Raw genomic sequence first — 13,648 nt, 5'->3', positions numbered from 1 at the left:
ACTTGGCCATCTGAATGAAATGTGTAGGGTAGAGTTCTTGACCTTTTTTTTTTTTTTTAAATTCCTGAACTTGTTTATTTGCATGAGTTGACATTTGATTAGCTTGAATGGAATGAATGCTCTTCAGCAGTGAAACATTTTTCTGTAGGGGACTTGGAACCCTGTAATCTAGGGGCCTTTTTCAGGGAGGGAGGGTATCTGTAGCAGAATCACCAGTGAGTGGCATTTCTTGTGGTGATGGCAGTGACTGTTTCTGCCCCCACCCCCGCCCTTTTTGTTTTCAGCTCTGATTAGAGTGAATAGCAGTAGGAACAGGTGCCTTCTACTTCAAGTTTTACTATACTGAATACATTTATTTTGCTTTGAGAGAACATGAGTAAAGGATGGGCTCAGACTCTAGAGTGAGGCTACCAATGCATAAATTCTGATTTTGTTGTTTATTAGCTGACCAATTATTTATGTATATAAATTTCTTGGCACAATATCGGGCATAATAAGTACTCATTGAGTGTTACTAGCATCATCTTCATTAGTCTAAGTATCAAATAGGCATTTGGAAGCATCTAGGGCAGATAATCTTATAGAGTAGCTATGATGTTATAATCAGAAAATACTTAAAGTTTAACCTGTATCTAAAATTCTTTCTCTAAAAAAGTTAAAGTGAATTTTCCCTTAATAATTTTGTCTTTTCCATATTAGATAACATGCGCTTTTTTTCCTCTTGTAGGAGATGGAAAGAACAGTTCATATGTTTGAGACATTCCTATGAACTTTTCAAGATGAGTGGTTTATCCTCTCCCATCTGCTCCTGACAGAGCAGTCTTCTGAGCCATTCAATTTCAAATTGCACCAATTATGTGCAGAGCCTTGGTGTAAAGTGCTCTCTCACTCATTCTTTCTCTCTGTTGAATTTGGTGCTATTGTCTCAGGTACCTGAAACCAACCAGCCTACAAGAACCAAACAGAACTTCAGAAACATGTTGTATTTTCCACAAATAAAAAATACAACCCCACAGATTGGAGATTTTGGTGCTACAGAAACTGCTCTCACTTCTGCTCCTCTTTTCGTGCACTCTCTTTTGGAGACTTCTCTCTTAGGGAGCAGACCAGCAAACAGGAGGAAACTGGATGGGGCAGTTCTAACTGTGTTGAATTGTTTAAACAGTGGGCAACCTGTTTCGTTTCCTTTTTTTGTTTTGTTTTGTTTTTCTTTCTCCTTTTTACTCCTTTTAGCATATTTGTTTTTATTTGTTCCTCTGGGTAATGGACTGAAACCTGTTTTAGAGTTGGCTATGGTATATTCTGGTGGGAAACTGAAGAAACTGGATGAAATTAGATTAGGCTCTTTAGAACTGCCTTTAATGTGCCTTTTAATTCATTTGAGAAAGATAAGGCTAAACAAAGGAATGGGCTTGTTTGTAGCAAATGAATTAGAATGTCTCTTTGGTCACAACCTTGAAAATAAGTTTTGATACACTGTGTCATTAAGAGGCAACCAGTGTTTTGGTATAAAATGCTTGTCTTGTTTTCCAAACTCAAATCAAGACAATAAGCCACATGATATATTAAAATGGTAAGTTTTCCTGTATGGTCTGTTTCTGTTTAAGAAACACATAATAAAACAACAACAACAAATAATACGCAGTCCACCAAAAAACTTACAAACTTTACAGTATTGCTGACAATGATGACCAGAAATTAGATAGATGGCAACATTCTTTTCCTCTTTCAGTGGCAATTTAATAGTTATTCATGTTTGAGTTCCCAGAGAAGAATGATTTCATGTATAGTAAATTGTTACTGTTTTGTTTTAAAGCCAGGACTTGCCAATGGACAGAAAAGAGGAATTTGTCAGAAACTCCATAAATTCATTTTCTTTATGCATAGTTGCTGGTGAGCTTTGGTATGGTTCTTGAATAACAGTATTAATGTTTAAATCCCTTACCATAAGCTTACCTTCACAATTGTTCATTTTGATTGGAACCCATTTTGGATCTTGTTGAGTGATTTCTGTGAATTGTACTTACCTAAAATTAATTATGGGTTACTAGTTTTACAAAAACTTTCTACAAATTTGGAGACACAGTCTAGGCAGTTGCAAAGAGGCAAAGGGAATGCAGTGACATTTTTTATCAGATGATTTTTAAACAAACAAAAGTAGGAAATTTTGACAAGTTGGCTTGATATCTTCATTCATTATAGCCGTTAGCTGCAGGTGTGTCTTTCCAATATATGCAACACATGTAGTTTGGGTTTTAATTAGAGCAAATGGTCTTGGACTACTGCAGAGATACTGAGCTACCTCAGCTTTTTGTATTTTAGTTACCAGTAGTGTTTACAGAGTCCTGTAATCACTTTGCCACCGTTTACATGCTGAAGCTAAGGTACTTGTCTCCTTGTCCCTGGCTGTTTGTAGTGTGTTTGTCGCCAGCGCAGAGCACACACTGGCCGTAGGCTACTGCAGTAATCTTAAGTGCTTCTTTGCATTGACATTTTGCGCCTTCTAATTATAGCTTAATTTTTTTTAAATGCCACTTTTTTTCTTTATACCTAGTCTATGAAGTTTTCATAATATTCAGTTAGTCATATAATTCAAGATGCTACTCATGTAGACACACTGTATTTTTAAGGTGGGCAAGTGCGATTAACAATGAACCATTTTAAAGGGGAGGTTATTTGAAACCTCTAATTTGATTATTGGGAGGATTTTCATGCTTTCTTTAGTATTTATTACCATCATACCAGTTCAGACTATTTTACTGTCTAATACATTAGCATTTTGTATTTTGATGGAAATTGTTACAGAATTTAAAGATTTGATGAAATAAGATGTAGCAGATTTTTTGTAGCAAGTTTCTGCTAAAAGGGTTTTTTGCAAGTCTCAGGTTCTTGCTGCACTATTTTTTTTTAAATATTTATTCCAGTTACTCTAATTCAGAAGCATTCTGTTCAAGTAACAGCAGCACTTGTGAAAGGAAAAAAAAACGCACATATTCTTAGTAGGTTACTAAATTTGTACCAGTTAATTAAGATTTTAGCCATCAGTGGGTTTGACAAGGGAAATTTATTTATGTTCAGCATTAAAATGCTTCCAAAAGATCAAGTTTTTTTATTTTAACCTTTATATAGATGGAGAAATAGGAGGCAACCTCAGTATGATAGAACTGCCACTTTGAACAGTTTAGGTCTTAAAGAGAAAGCCAATCTAATGCCAAGGGGAGAAAAATTCGCTGAAATTGTATCAACTCCTCCACTCCCCTTCCCCTGCCCCCACAAAAACAAAAAAAACAAAAAAAAACCCCCACACATACCAGTTGTGCTTACTTTACAGATATCTGGTGGTTCTATAGTTAAAGCAGCTTGTGAAATTATCCAAGTGGACTCAGTTTTGTTTACCTTTCTGTAAGTTAATTTTTGCTGTATAGCATTGGCAAAAATATGTACAAATTGACCTCTGTTCTTATTTCCTATTGTGAGCATTATAAATGATAGCTCCTGTGTAAAACTTTGCTCTCAGATCAGTAAAATATGTATCACAGCACAGCCCAACAGTAGTTAATGCTCAGCTGTGGGGACCGTGGGAGCTTTTTGAAGATGGAACCGCACTAGGGTTGAAACTGATGGCTGTGGAGTTAATTGTGTTTTGAGCTTGAATCTCACCTGTGATTAATTTTTGTTTTGTTTTATGTCCTTTCATGACTTGATTTTTCTCATATGCCAATGTATTTGTAGGTTTACTGGATTTTATTTTTAGGGAGTGGGGTGGTAATATCTTCCCATTTTTTGATTAAGTTGGTTCAGCTATGGTGCTATTCAGTAGGTATCTTCGGTGTCCGGTCCCGTAGCTGAATGCCATTGTTATTATAATTTGTAATCACATTGTAAGCTTGAATTTGGACTTGTACCTGCATCTTTTGTATTTTGTACATTCAGTTATTTAGATTTTTGGGAGTCCTTTTTGGTTTCAGTCATGTATGTCTACTTTGTAGATTAAGTAGACTTCATCAACTCTGGTCTGTTTTGGGTTTATAGTTTAATTTAGAATTGTGTTAAATTGATGTTTTGCATTTGACTTCATTTTACATTAGTTTGAAGTAAATTATTTAATTTTTGAATTCTGGAATTTTGAACATTTACTGTAATTTGTAATATAACTGCTGTGAAATACTTGAATAAAGATGACAAGAAAAACCTGTCTGTCTTTAGCCTGATGATGATTGCTGTTGGCTGCAAATGCAGCACCACTGCCGTAGCTGAACTCTTCTGTTGTGCGGTTTGGGCATGTTGACGTTTATTTATCTAGCTGTGTTGGAGGGACGAGGCAAGCATAGGGTCCCCCTGCTGCTCTGCCATCTTAACTCCCCTGGTCGGCATGTTGATGTTCGTTAAGCACCCACCAAAATCTCATTAGAGCGTTCTTTTAGATTTTAGTAGCCCTCTGTATTTTTTAGCTAAAAGTTTTCAACATGTTGAGGAAATGTGGTTTTAATTTCAGTGGAAGACTGTCTAATAAAATGTGTTCTATAAAAGCAAATAGATTACTTCTGATAATTTTTCTATTTGGAAGACTGCTACAGTAACAGGTACTTTGGTTAACTTACTTTATAGACTTTTTCTCTTTGATCAGGTAGTTACCAGCATACTTTGAATAGTATATAGAGTTTAAATATGGAGAAAGATTTCATACCAAAATTTTGAGGGGCTTGTTGCTTCATGGGAGTAGAATGTTCTTGGCTTTAGATTGCCCATGTTTCTGCTGTCTACCTTGAGATACCTTTTCATGTCCTGAGATTAGTATTCTAATCCTACTCAGCAGAAGTTCTTGCGATGCCTGGGTTGCTCAGTCGGTAAGCGTCTGCCTTCGGCTCAGGTCATGATCTCAGGGTCCTGGGATTGAGCCCCAAATCGGGCTCCCTGCTCTACAGGCAGTCTGCTTCTCTCTCTCCCTTTGCCTGCCTCTCTGCCTGCTTGTGATCTCTCTCTCTCTCTATGTCAAATAAATAAATTAAAAAAATAGTTCTTAATTTTCGTTTTTTTTAAAATCATAGTAAAAAGGAACTGGTTGAATTTGAATAAGACTGTTTTTATTGATTCCGTGTATTTTTACTTTTTTTTTTTTTAAAGATTTTATTTATTTATTTGACAGAGATCACAAGTGGACAGAGAGTCGGGCAGAGAGAGGGGGAAGCAGGTTCCCCGCTGAGCAGAGAGCCCGATGCGGGACTCGATCCCAGGACCCTGAGATCATGACCTGAGCCGAAGGCAGCGGCTTAACCCCCTGAGCCACCCAGGCGCCCTATTAATTTTTACTTTAAATTGTCTTTATATCAGAAGACTGGTAGTAATAAACCTGGGAAACAGATTTTTAAAAACATTGTAGTCAAATGTTTATGTAAGTAATTTATAAGCACATTTGAGTCTTTTAAAAAAGATTTTATTTATTTATTTAAGACAGAGAGAGAGAACACAAGCCGGGGTGAGGGTGGCACTGAGCGAGAAACAGACACCCCACTGATGAGAGGGCCTGGTGCAGGCCTCGATCCCAGAACCTTGGGATCATGACCTGAGTCAAAGACAGGTGCTTAACCCAGCAGCCACCCAGGTGTGCCCTGCATTTGAGCCTTAATGAAGTTTATGGAGGTCTGGAGAGAAGTTGGGTTTATTTATCCAGTTTTAATTCACTTTGGACTCAAAACTACAGTAAAGTAAGACACTAATCGTTTAAATATCTATTTCATTTATTGCTATTCCCTAACACCTGCATAGATATCTGTTGGCAGTCTTTTTTTTTTTTTTTTTTTTTAAGATTTTATTTATATGAGAGGGCAAGAGCCAGAGAACAAGAGCGGATGACAGCACAAGCAGGGTGAAGGGCAGAGGAAGAAGCAGGCTCCCTGCTGAGCAGGAACCCAAAGCAGGGCTCCATCCCAGGATTCTCAGATCATGACCTAAGCTGAAGGCAGATGCTTAACTGACTGAGCCACCCAGGCACCCCTTTTGGCTATCTTTTAGGTATAAGTTCCCTCTCTTATCTGCACAGTCTTATCTCTCTCTCTCTCTCTCTTTTTTTTAAAGATTTTATTTATTTGACAGAGATCACAAGTAGGCAGAGAGGCAGGCAGAGAGAGAGAGGAGGAAGCAGGCTCTCTGCTCAGCAGAGATACGGGGCTCGATCCCAGAACCCTGGGATCATGATCTGAGCTGAAGGCAGAGGCTTTAACCCACTGAGCCTCCCAGGTGCCCCACAGTCTTGTCTCTTATGTCCTAGGTACTATGCTAGACACATTATCTTTCAGTAGCTCATAGTTCACTAGGGGAGGCTGGTGGGTATACCAGTAGTAGTGATCAGTGGGATAAGGGTTGTAACAGAAGGGACATGGTGGTGTTCAGAGTTATAAGAAGGGGACCAATTAATTTTGTTTAGGAGTGGGGAAAATGAAACTCTTCCCAGAGAGAGTTGGCATTTTATTTGCCCTTTGTTCCTTTCTGGCTCTTCTAGAGTGTAGCCCCACTTTACCAAAACCTTTTCTTAGTTTTCTTGGAACCCTTCATATTACATCATATCACTTTATTCATACCACTCACCATGGAGTATCTTTATTTTCAACTACTGAAATCTTGCTTATATTTCAGGGCTGGGCTTAGATTCTCCACCAATACATCTCCCTTACTGTATTTTGTATTTTGTAGTGCATTGCATAGTGAATTACTAATGTTAGGCAAAACAGTAATGTATTTATGTGGGAAAGGAAGTATCACATTTTTTTCTGCATTCCCTGTAGGAATTTAAAACAATGCTGGGCTTGGGACGCCTGGGTGGCTCAGTGGGTTAAGCCTCTGCCTTCAGCTAAGTTCATGGTCTCAGGGTCGGTCTCAGGATCCTGGGACGGAGTCCCACATCTGACTCTGCTTAGCAGGGAGCCTGCCTCCCCCTCTCTCTGCCTGCCTCTCTGTCTACTTGTGATCTCTCAAATAAATAAATAAAATCTTTAAAACAAAACAAAAACAATTGCTGGGCTTATAGTAGATGCTTATTTCTTTTGGTTTAATTGATACAGCTGAAATTAAATCATCCTTTCATTGATTCAGCAGGTTTATAGTGGGTATCTACAGTGTGCCAAGCACTGTTGTAGGTGCTGGAAATAAAGCAGGAAACAAAGCAGAAAAGGTTCCTGTCTTCATGGAGCTTATTACTTAAATTCTTTTAGCTATAGTGTGCCAGATTTCTGTCATGGTTGGTCAGGTTCAAGTTATTTTTTAAGAAATGTTCTTCTGTCTATAAACATTGAATGAAGAGTTTTTTTATTAAAAATTTTCAAGAACTATTCCTTTTCTTCTATTTCCCACCTTAGTGAATAGAACCATATCCATCAAAGTTCCAAAACCTGTCATCCTAAATTTTATCTTCTTTATGGTGCATCTCATTCTAATCATGCAGCATGTTCTGTTGATTTTTATCCCTCTAAAGTGTCTCCTGTCCATCACACTTTCTTCATTATATTGCAGCTGACTTAATCTGGGCACGAATCCTTTTGTCTGAACTACTGCGGTAGTCACCAATTTGAGAGAATGTAAAGTTGGGCAAAGACATAGTACCTGTTTTAAAAATTTTTAAATATATTTTATTGTTATAGTTATATATTTTTATTGTATATTTTATATGCATTGTATATATTTATATATAAAAATTTTATGTGTAAGAATTTTATAATATAATTTAACATCCTTACATCATATTTACTAGGCACTAGGGACTGTCCTGAGTGCTTTACAAGTACAAATACACACTTAATCCTTTGAGAACCTTATGAGCTATGTGTTGTTATTATCCCCATCTTACAGGCAGGTAGACAGGGGCATAAAGTAGTTTGTCTGAGGTCACACAGCCGGGATCCAAATCCAGTCAGTCGGGCTCCAGAGTTGATACTCTTTAATCGCTGTGCCTCATCACTTCTTGTTGGGGTAGAGAAACGTGCAAATGTATTTCAGCATACTGTGTATGGCATGTGTTAACGACTGAGTTAGCCATAAGGTCCAATGGGTATACAGAGGCGGAGCATGTAGCCCACTCTCATCAAAGCCTTCCTAAAAAAAACTGACACCTGAGCTGAGGCATCAAGGTGGGAAAGGTTTTCCAGGCAAGGAAAGACAGAAGCATATACTGAAGAGTAAAATAGCAGGGGAAAGTACAAGTGGTTCCTAATCACCAAAGGTCAACATTTATTTAACACATTTATTTGAGCAACGCCACTTGCCAAGCACAGTTCTTGGTATTAGAGTTAAAGCTGAGGCCAGGACAGCAAGGTCCTGGTTCTCTTGGAGTACAGTGTAGTGGGCAAAGTGCAAACAAGATGTTATCTAATAGTGGGCCAGTGCTTGTGTGATAATACAGTAGTAGTAATCGCAGCAGCAAACATCTGAGTGATAGGTACCATTTCAAAGATTAACCATTTAATTATCATAGCATCTGTGAGCTAAGGACTGTTGTTGGTTCCACGTAACAGAAGGGGATACTGAAATACAGAATTGGTTGAGCAAATTACCTGATGACTTACCCGATGACACTACACAGCTAATGAATTAGCTGGGATTCCTACTTGTGTGGTTTCAGAGCTTGGATTCTTAACTGGCCTATCATTGAGGTGAATGATAAATGCATTTGCTCTTATTCAGGTTTTTTAAACTGTAGAGTACTGCAGAGACTGGTACAACATGCATGTTCCCATCGTCCAGAATTAAATGTTAACAGCTTATAATTGTTGTAGTTCTTATTTATATAATTTAAAAAATTTTTATTTTAAAATTATTTTTAAAAATATTTTACTTACTCATTTGCGAGAGAGAGAGAGCACAAGCAGTATGTGGGCAGAGGAAGCAGACTCCCCACTGAACAGGGAGCCCGCCACCGTGAGGCTCGATCCCAGGACCCCCGGGATCATGACCGGAGCCAAAGGCAGAGACTTAACTGACTGAGTCACCCAGGCGCTGCTATAGTTCTCTTTTTTAAGAACAAAATTCTAGATAAAATTGATGTCCTTTTCCTACAGCTGTCCAGTCACATTCTTTTTCTTCCTCAGAGGGAGCCATTCTGATGACTTTGATGAACATCTTCCCTGTCTGTTTTTGTTTTTTTTTTTTAATATTTTATTTATTCATTTGACACAGAGGAGAGAAATCACAAGTAGGCAGAGAGGCAGGCAGAGAGAGAGGGGGAAGCAGGCTCCCCGCTGAGCAGAGAGCCGGATGAGGGGCTCTATCCCAGGATCCTGAGATCATGACCCGAGCCAAAGGCAGAGGCTTAACCCACTCAGCCACCCAGGTGCCCCTCCCTATCTGTTTTTAATTCATTATTTGAGAAGGTAATTATTTGAGAAGGGTGCTGAAGCCAGAGTGAGTCTGAATCCTAGTTGGTCTCTTCTTGGCTGTGACAGGAAGCAACTTACTTTACCTCCCTGTACATCAGTGTTTATCTGTAGGGAGGGGATAATGATAGCCCCAGGCCTGTGGTAGTTATTGTGAGGATTATGCATTTGGATCAACAAACACATTGTAATGACCTTAGAACAGTCCCAGGCACATGACCTGTTTAATATGTTTTAATCATGACTACTGTAATTATTACTGTTGGTGTCCATCAAAATGGTTTGGGTTTTTTTTTTAATGTACATAAATGGAATTATTTTACGTCTTTAAAAATTTATTTTTAATTTGAAATTCATGAATGTGGTTTAAAGAATTAGAAGGCTTGTTACAAAAATTAGTTATCTCCTGATTCCTCCTCCCTCCCTTTCTCCCAGCAAAAAGGGAATATTCTCCGCAGAGCCAGTTGTTTTCAAAATCCTTAACTAATTATTTAAGGATGCATCTCTGTATTTCTAAATAATGTTCTTATGTGACTGCTTCTTAACTTTCCAATTTTTGCCTATATTGATTTCCCCCCACGGAAGAGAATAGTCTCACAACTGTCCCCCGTGCACCTCCACATTTCTGTTTTCTCATCCTCTCAGTTAGTTTTCATTGTTGTTACATCATTATTCAGTCTTTACATGATTGTGACTGTGTAAAAACTCTTGACAGCTGAGATATTTAGGATGCTATGGTTAGTTTCATGTACACTTTTTTTTGTTATCTTTGCTGTTATTTGCCTGGTTCTCTATTAACAACTAGTTTGCCCCTAAATTTATCCCCAGCAATCCAGCTCTTATCTTCAGACATACAGGCATTCCAGCATTTCATCATCTTGAGAAAGTTTCTTCTGGAACATTCTAACCTTTTCATTGATATGTTGAAAGTCTTATATAACTTTTTCTGGGTTCTCCCTTCACTCTACTCCTTCACCTTTCTCTACTGACATTTGTATCCTGTGTTGGTGGCAAATGGTCTAGTGCTATTCTGATTCCTTTTTTTTTTTTTAAGATGTATTTATTTATTTTAGAAAGCACAAGCAGGGGAGAGGGGGAGGGAGAGAGAACCTCAAACAGATCCCCCCACTGAGCATGGGGCCCCCCCCAATCCCAAGATCATGACCTGAGTCAAAACCAAGAGCTGTACACTCAACTGACTAAGCTACCCAGACTCTCCTATTCTGATTCTTTTTTTTTTTTTAAGATTTTATTTATTTATTTGACAGAGAGAGATCACAAGTAGGCAGAGAGGAAGGCAGAGAGAGAGGAAGGGAAGCAGGCTCCCTGCTGAGCAGAGAGCCCGATGCGGGACTCGATCCCAGGACCCTGAGACCATGACCTGAGCTGAAGGCAGCGGCTTAACCCACTGAGCCACCCAGGCACCCTCCTATTCTGATTCTTGATGTGTTCTCTTGATTTTGTTTTCCTTTCTTAAAGATTTAAGAATCTTTATTTTTACCCTGATGTTCTAGAATGTCCCAGAAATGTCTGGATGGGTGTCGTGCTAGTGGGCCTCGCTGCTCTGAAAATTCATGTCCTTCAGTTCTGAGAAATTTTCTCGAGTTATTTCTTTATGATTTGTTCACCTAGTTTTGTTGTTGTTGTGTTGTTACTGTTCTGATTCTTCATTTCTAGAATCATAGTTCTTTAGACATTGACCTTCCCAGACCATTCTCTAAATTCTGTTTCCTTCCCAGTTTTAATTGTGAATTTAATTTTTTCAGAGCTGTTGTTTTCTTGATTTTTTAAAAAGATTTTATTTATTTATTTATTTGACAGAGACACAGAGAGGGAACACAAGCGAGTGGGAGAGGGAGAAGCAGGCTTCCCACTGAGCAGGGAGCCCAATGCAGGGCTTGATTCCAGGAGCCTGGGATCATGACCTGAGCCAAAGGATGTAAAGTCGGTTAGTCTCTCTTGAGGATATTAATAATTACTTTTTCTTTCTTGGTTTTTCTTCTTCCTGCAGAGACACTTTTACCTCCAAGTTGCTTTTCCTATTTATTTTGGCTCCTGTTTAATATTGTAGCTTTTTCGTAAATGTTCAGTAATTCTTTGCTATCTGCTCATATTGATGAGTGGAGGACTAAAAAGCTACTTTCAAAGCATTGTGTAAGAATATCCAGATGGGAGAGTAGCAGAGCCTTCTCTGGAAAATACCATGAGCCCACCATGGAAAAAAGCTAAAGATGGTCACACTGGGGATTCCCTGAGGAGGCCATGCAGCTAGATCACCTGACAAAGTTGTATAGATTGGAAATGATGAATACAAAGTCGAATAAATATTGGCTACCTCAATATCATTCTCTGTTCTTTTAAGAACTGACCCTGAAATTTTGCAGTTTGCTTGGTTATCCCAGTTGAAGTTTCTTAGTGGGAATGCCTTTGTTTTTAGATTATTTTTAAGAATCAAGTTTGAGATTTTTGAAAAAAAAAATACACACACACACACACACACACACACACTCCTTTAGTTTGCTCTCAGCTTTGCCTTCTTAACCTCATTTTCCTTTTATTAGGCCAATATATTAGATCCAAGAACTCAAAAGGAATGACAGTGTTCTTTGGAAGATTTTGCACTGATGGCTTTTACCCTTTTAGGAGTGACAGTTTCTTTAGAGCACTTGGAGGTGATGGAGTCAGGTTTTCTTCTCACTTCGACTTCTATTAATGCCACCTATTTTCCCGACAGCCCCTCTTATTCCAGAAACAGAAATGATTGGTCTATGTAAGACCACTTCGATTAATGGTCCTACTGTTAATGGTTAATTTGGCAGATCTGAAAGACCACATACCAAAAGACCAAAGACTCTGATTTTCTTACGATAATTTCTATTTCTTTCTGGAATTCTGGGTATCTAGAATTTTTTCAGGTTAGTGTTTTGATTAGCAGAAGAAAGATAGCTTCAGGGAAAGAAGTCCTATACTAGCTAATCCTTTTGTACTTGTTCCTGATGACCTTCAAGCCAAGAAAGATGAAAGGAAGACTGGACTGAAGATAAAAAAAGGTGAGTAAAGGAGGAAAAAGTTTGGTGTTATTCTTATATATGTAAAGTAATGTGTATTATAAGTTAACACAAAGTTACCTTGGCCTTTTCCCTACTACTCATCCTACTGGAGATATGGAAGTTAGGAGTGTGGCTGTCCATGGCAACATTAAAAAAAATAATTATAAAAGTAAGCTCTAGGCCCAGTGTGGGTGGAACTCATTGACCCAGGGATTAAGAGTCCCATACTCTACCAGGCACCCCCATGACAACAGTTTTTTTTTTAAATTAACAGTTTTTTTAATTAACATTTATTAGAGAATGCACGATGGGGAGGGGCAGAGGGAGAGAATCCCAAGCAGACCCCACGCTAAGTGCTGAGCCTCACTCCAAGATCACGACCTGAGCTGACACCGAGTCCGTCACTCAACTGACTGTACTACACAGGTGCCCCAACAGCATTGTTTTTTAATGTCAACAGCTGCATTGTGGGGTAATTGCTAATAAGTTGCAATGTAAGTATTAATTAAAAGGCCAACAGTTTAATGAGTTGTAATGGTTTTGGGAGGTATGGGTCAAAAAGTTGTTTTGAGGGCTGAGTAGACTGAAACTAAAGATTTATTATATGAGAAAGTATGATGGAAGATAAAGCTGTATAGGTAGTTTGGGGTCTTGTTGTGGAGGACCAGGCCAAAAAATATATTTGTACTTTATCATGTGGCAGTCCTGGAATGTTTTTGAACAGCACCAGGACATGATGAAAGTGAAATTTTAGAAGTATTGATTTTCCAGGAATATGGAAAATAACTACTTCCTTTCAACAAGGTATATTGACTACCTACCATTTGCTGTAAGTATGTGCCAGCCACTGAAGTTACAAAGATAAGTAAAATAGTCCCTGCCTTTGGAAATAACTACTCAGTAGAAGAAGATATATTAAGAGATTTTTTTTTTTAATTTAAGTAAGTGCAATGATAATGGTATAGCAGAGGTGCTATCAGAGCACAGAGGAAGGAACTTAACCCACCTAGGAATTCGTGAGAGGGTTTTCTGGTGGATGTGATAACAGCATCTCAAAAAATGAAGGAATGTAGTAAAAAAACTGGGGAAGAACATTCCAGGCAGAGGGAACAGTATAACAAAGGCATAGAAACAGAGGTAAACATGTTTTTCTTTTCTTTTCTTTTCTTTTCTTTTCTCTTTTCTTTTTTTTCTTTCTTTCTTCCTATTTTATCTATTTATTTGACAAGAGAGAGA

At 38.2% G+C, this 13,648-nt stretch overlaps 1 protein-coding gene across 2 annotated transcripts in view; it reads left to right on the top strand.

Annotated features, from left to right (window-relative positions):
- Nucleotides 1-4,193, top strand: part of ATAD2B (ATPase family AAA domain containing 2B) — a 155,159-nt gene extending 150,966 nt beyond the window's left edge. For both annotated transcript variants that reach the window (XM_047744659.1, XM_047744658.1), the window contains exon 28: nucleotides 728-4,193. In XM_047744659.1, the coding sequence (XP_047600615.1) occupies nucleotides 728-769 (42 nt within the window). In that variant the 3' untranslated portion in view covers nucleotides 770-4,193. The remainder of the gene's footprint in view (nucleotides 1-727) is intronic.
- The last annotated feature ends 9,455 nt before the right edge of the window (nucleotides 4,194-13,648 follow it).

This window comes from Lutra lutra, chromosome 9 (assembly GCF_902655055.1).
Source record: "Lutra lutra chromosome 9, mLutLut1.2, whole genome shotgun sequence".
In the NCBI taxonomy this organism is placed as follows: domain Eukaryota; kingdom Metazoa; phylum Chordata; class Mammalia; order Carnivora; family Mustelidae; genus Lutra; species Lutra lutra.
This window is presented reverse-complemented; position numbering and strand designations above follow the sequence as displayed.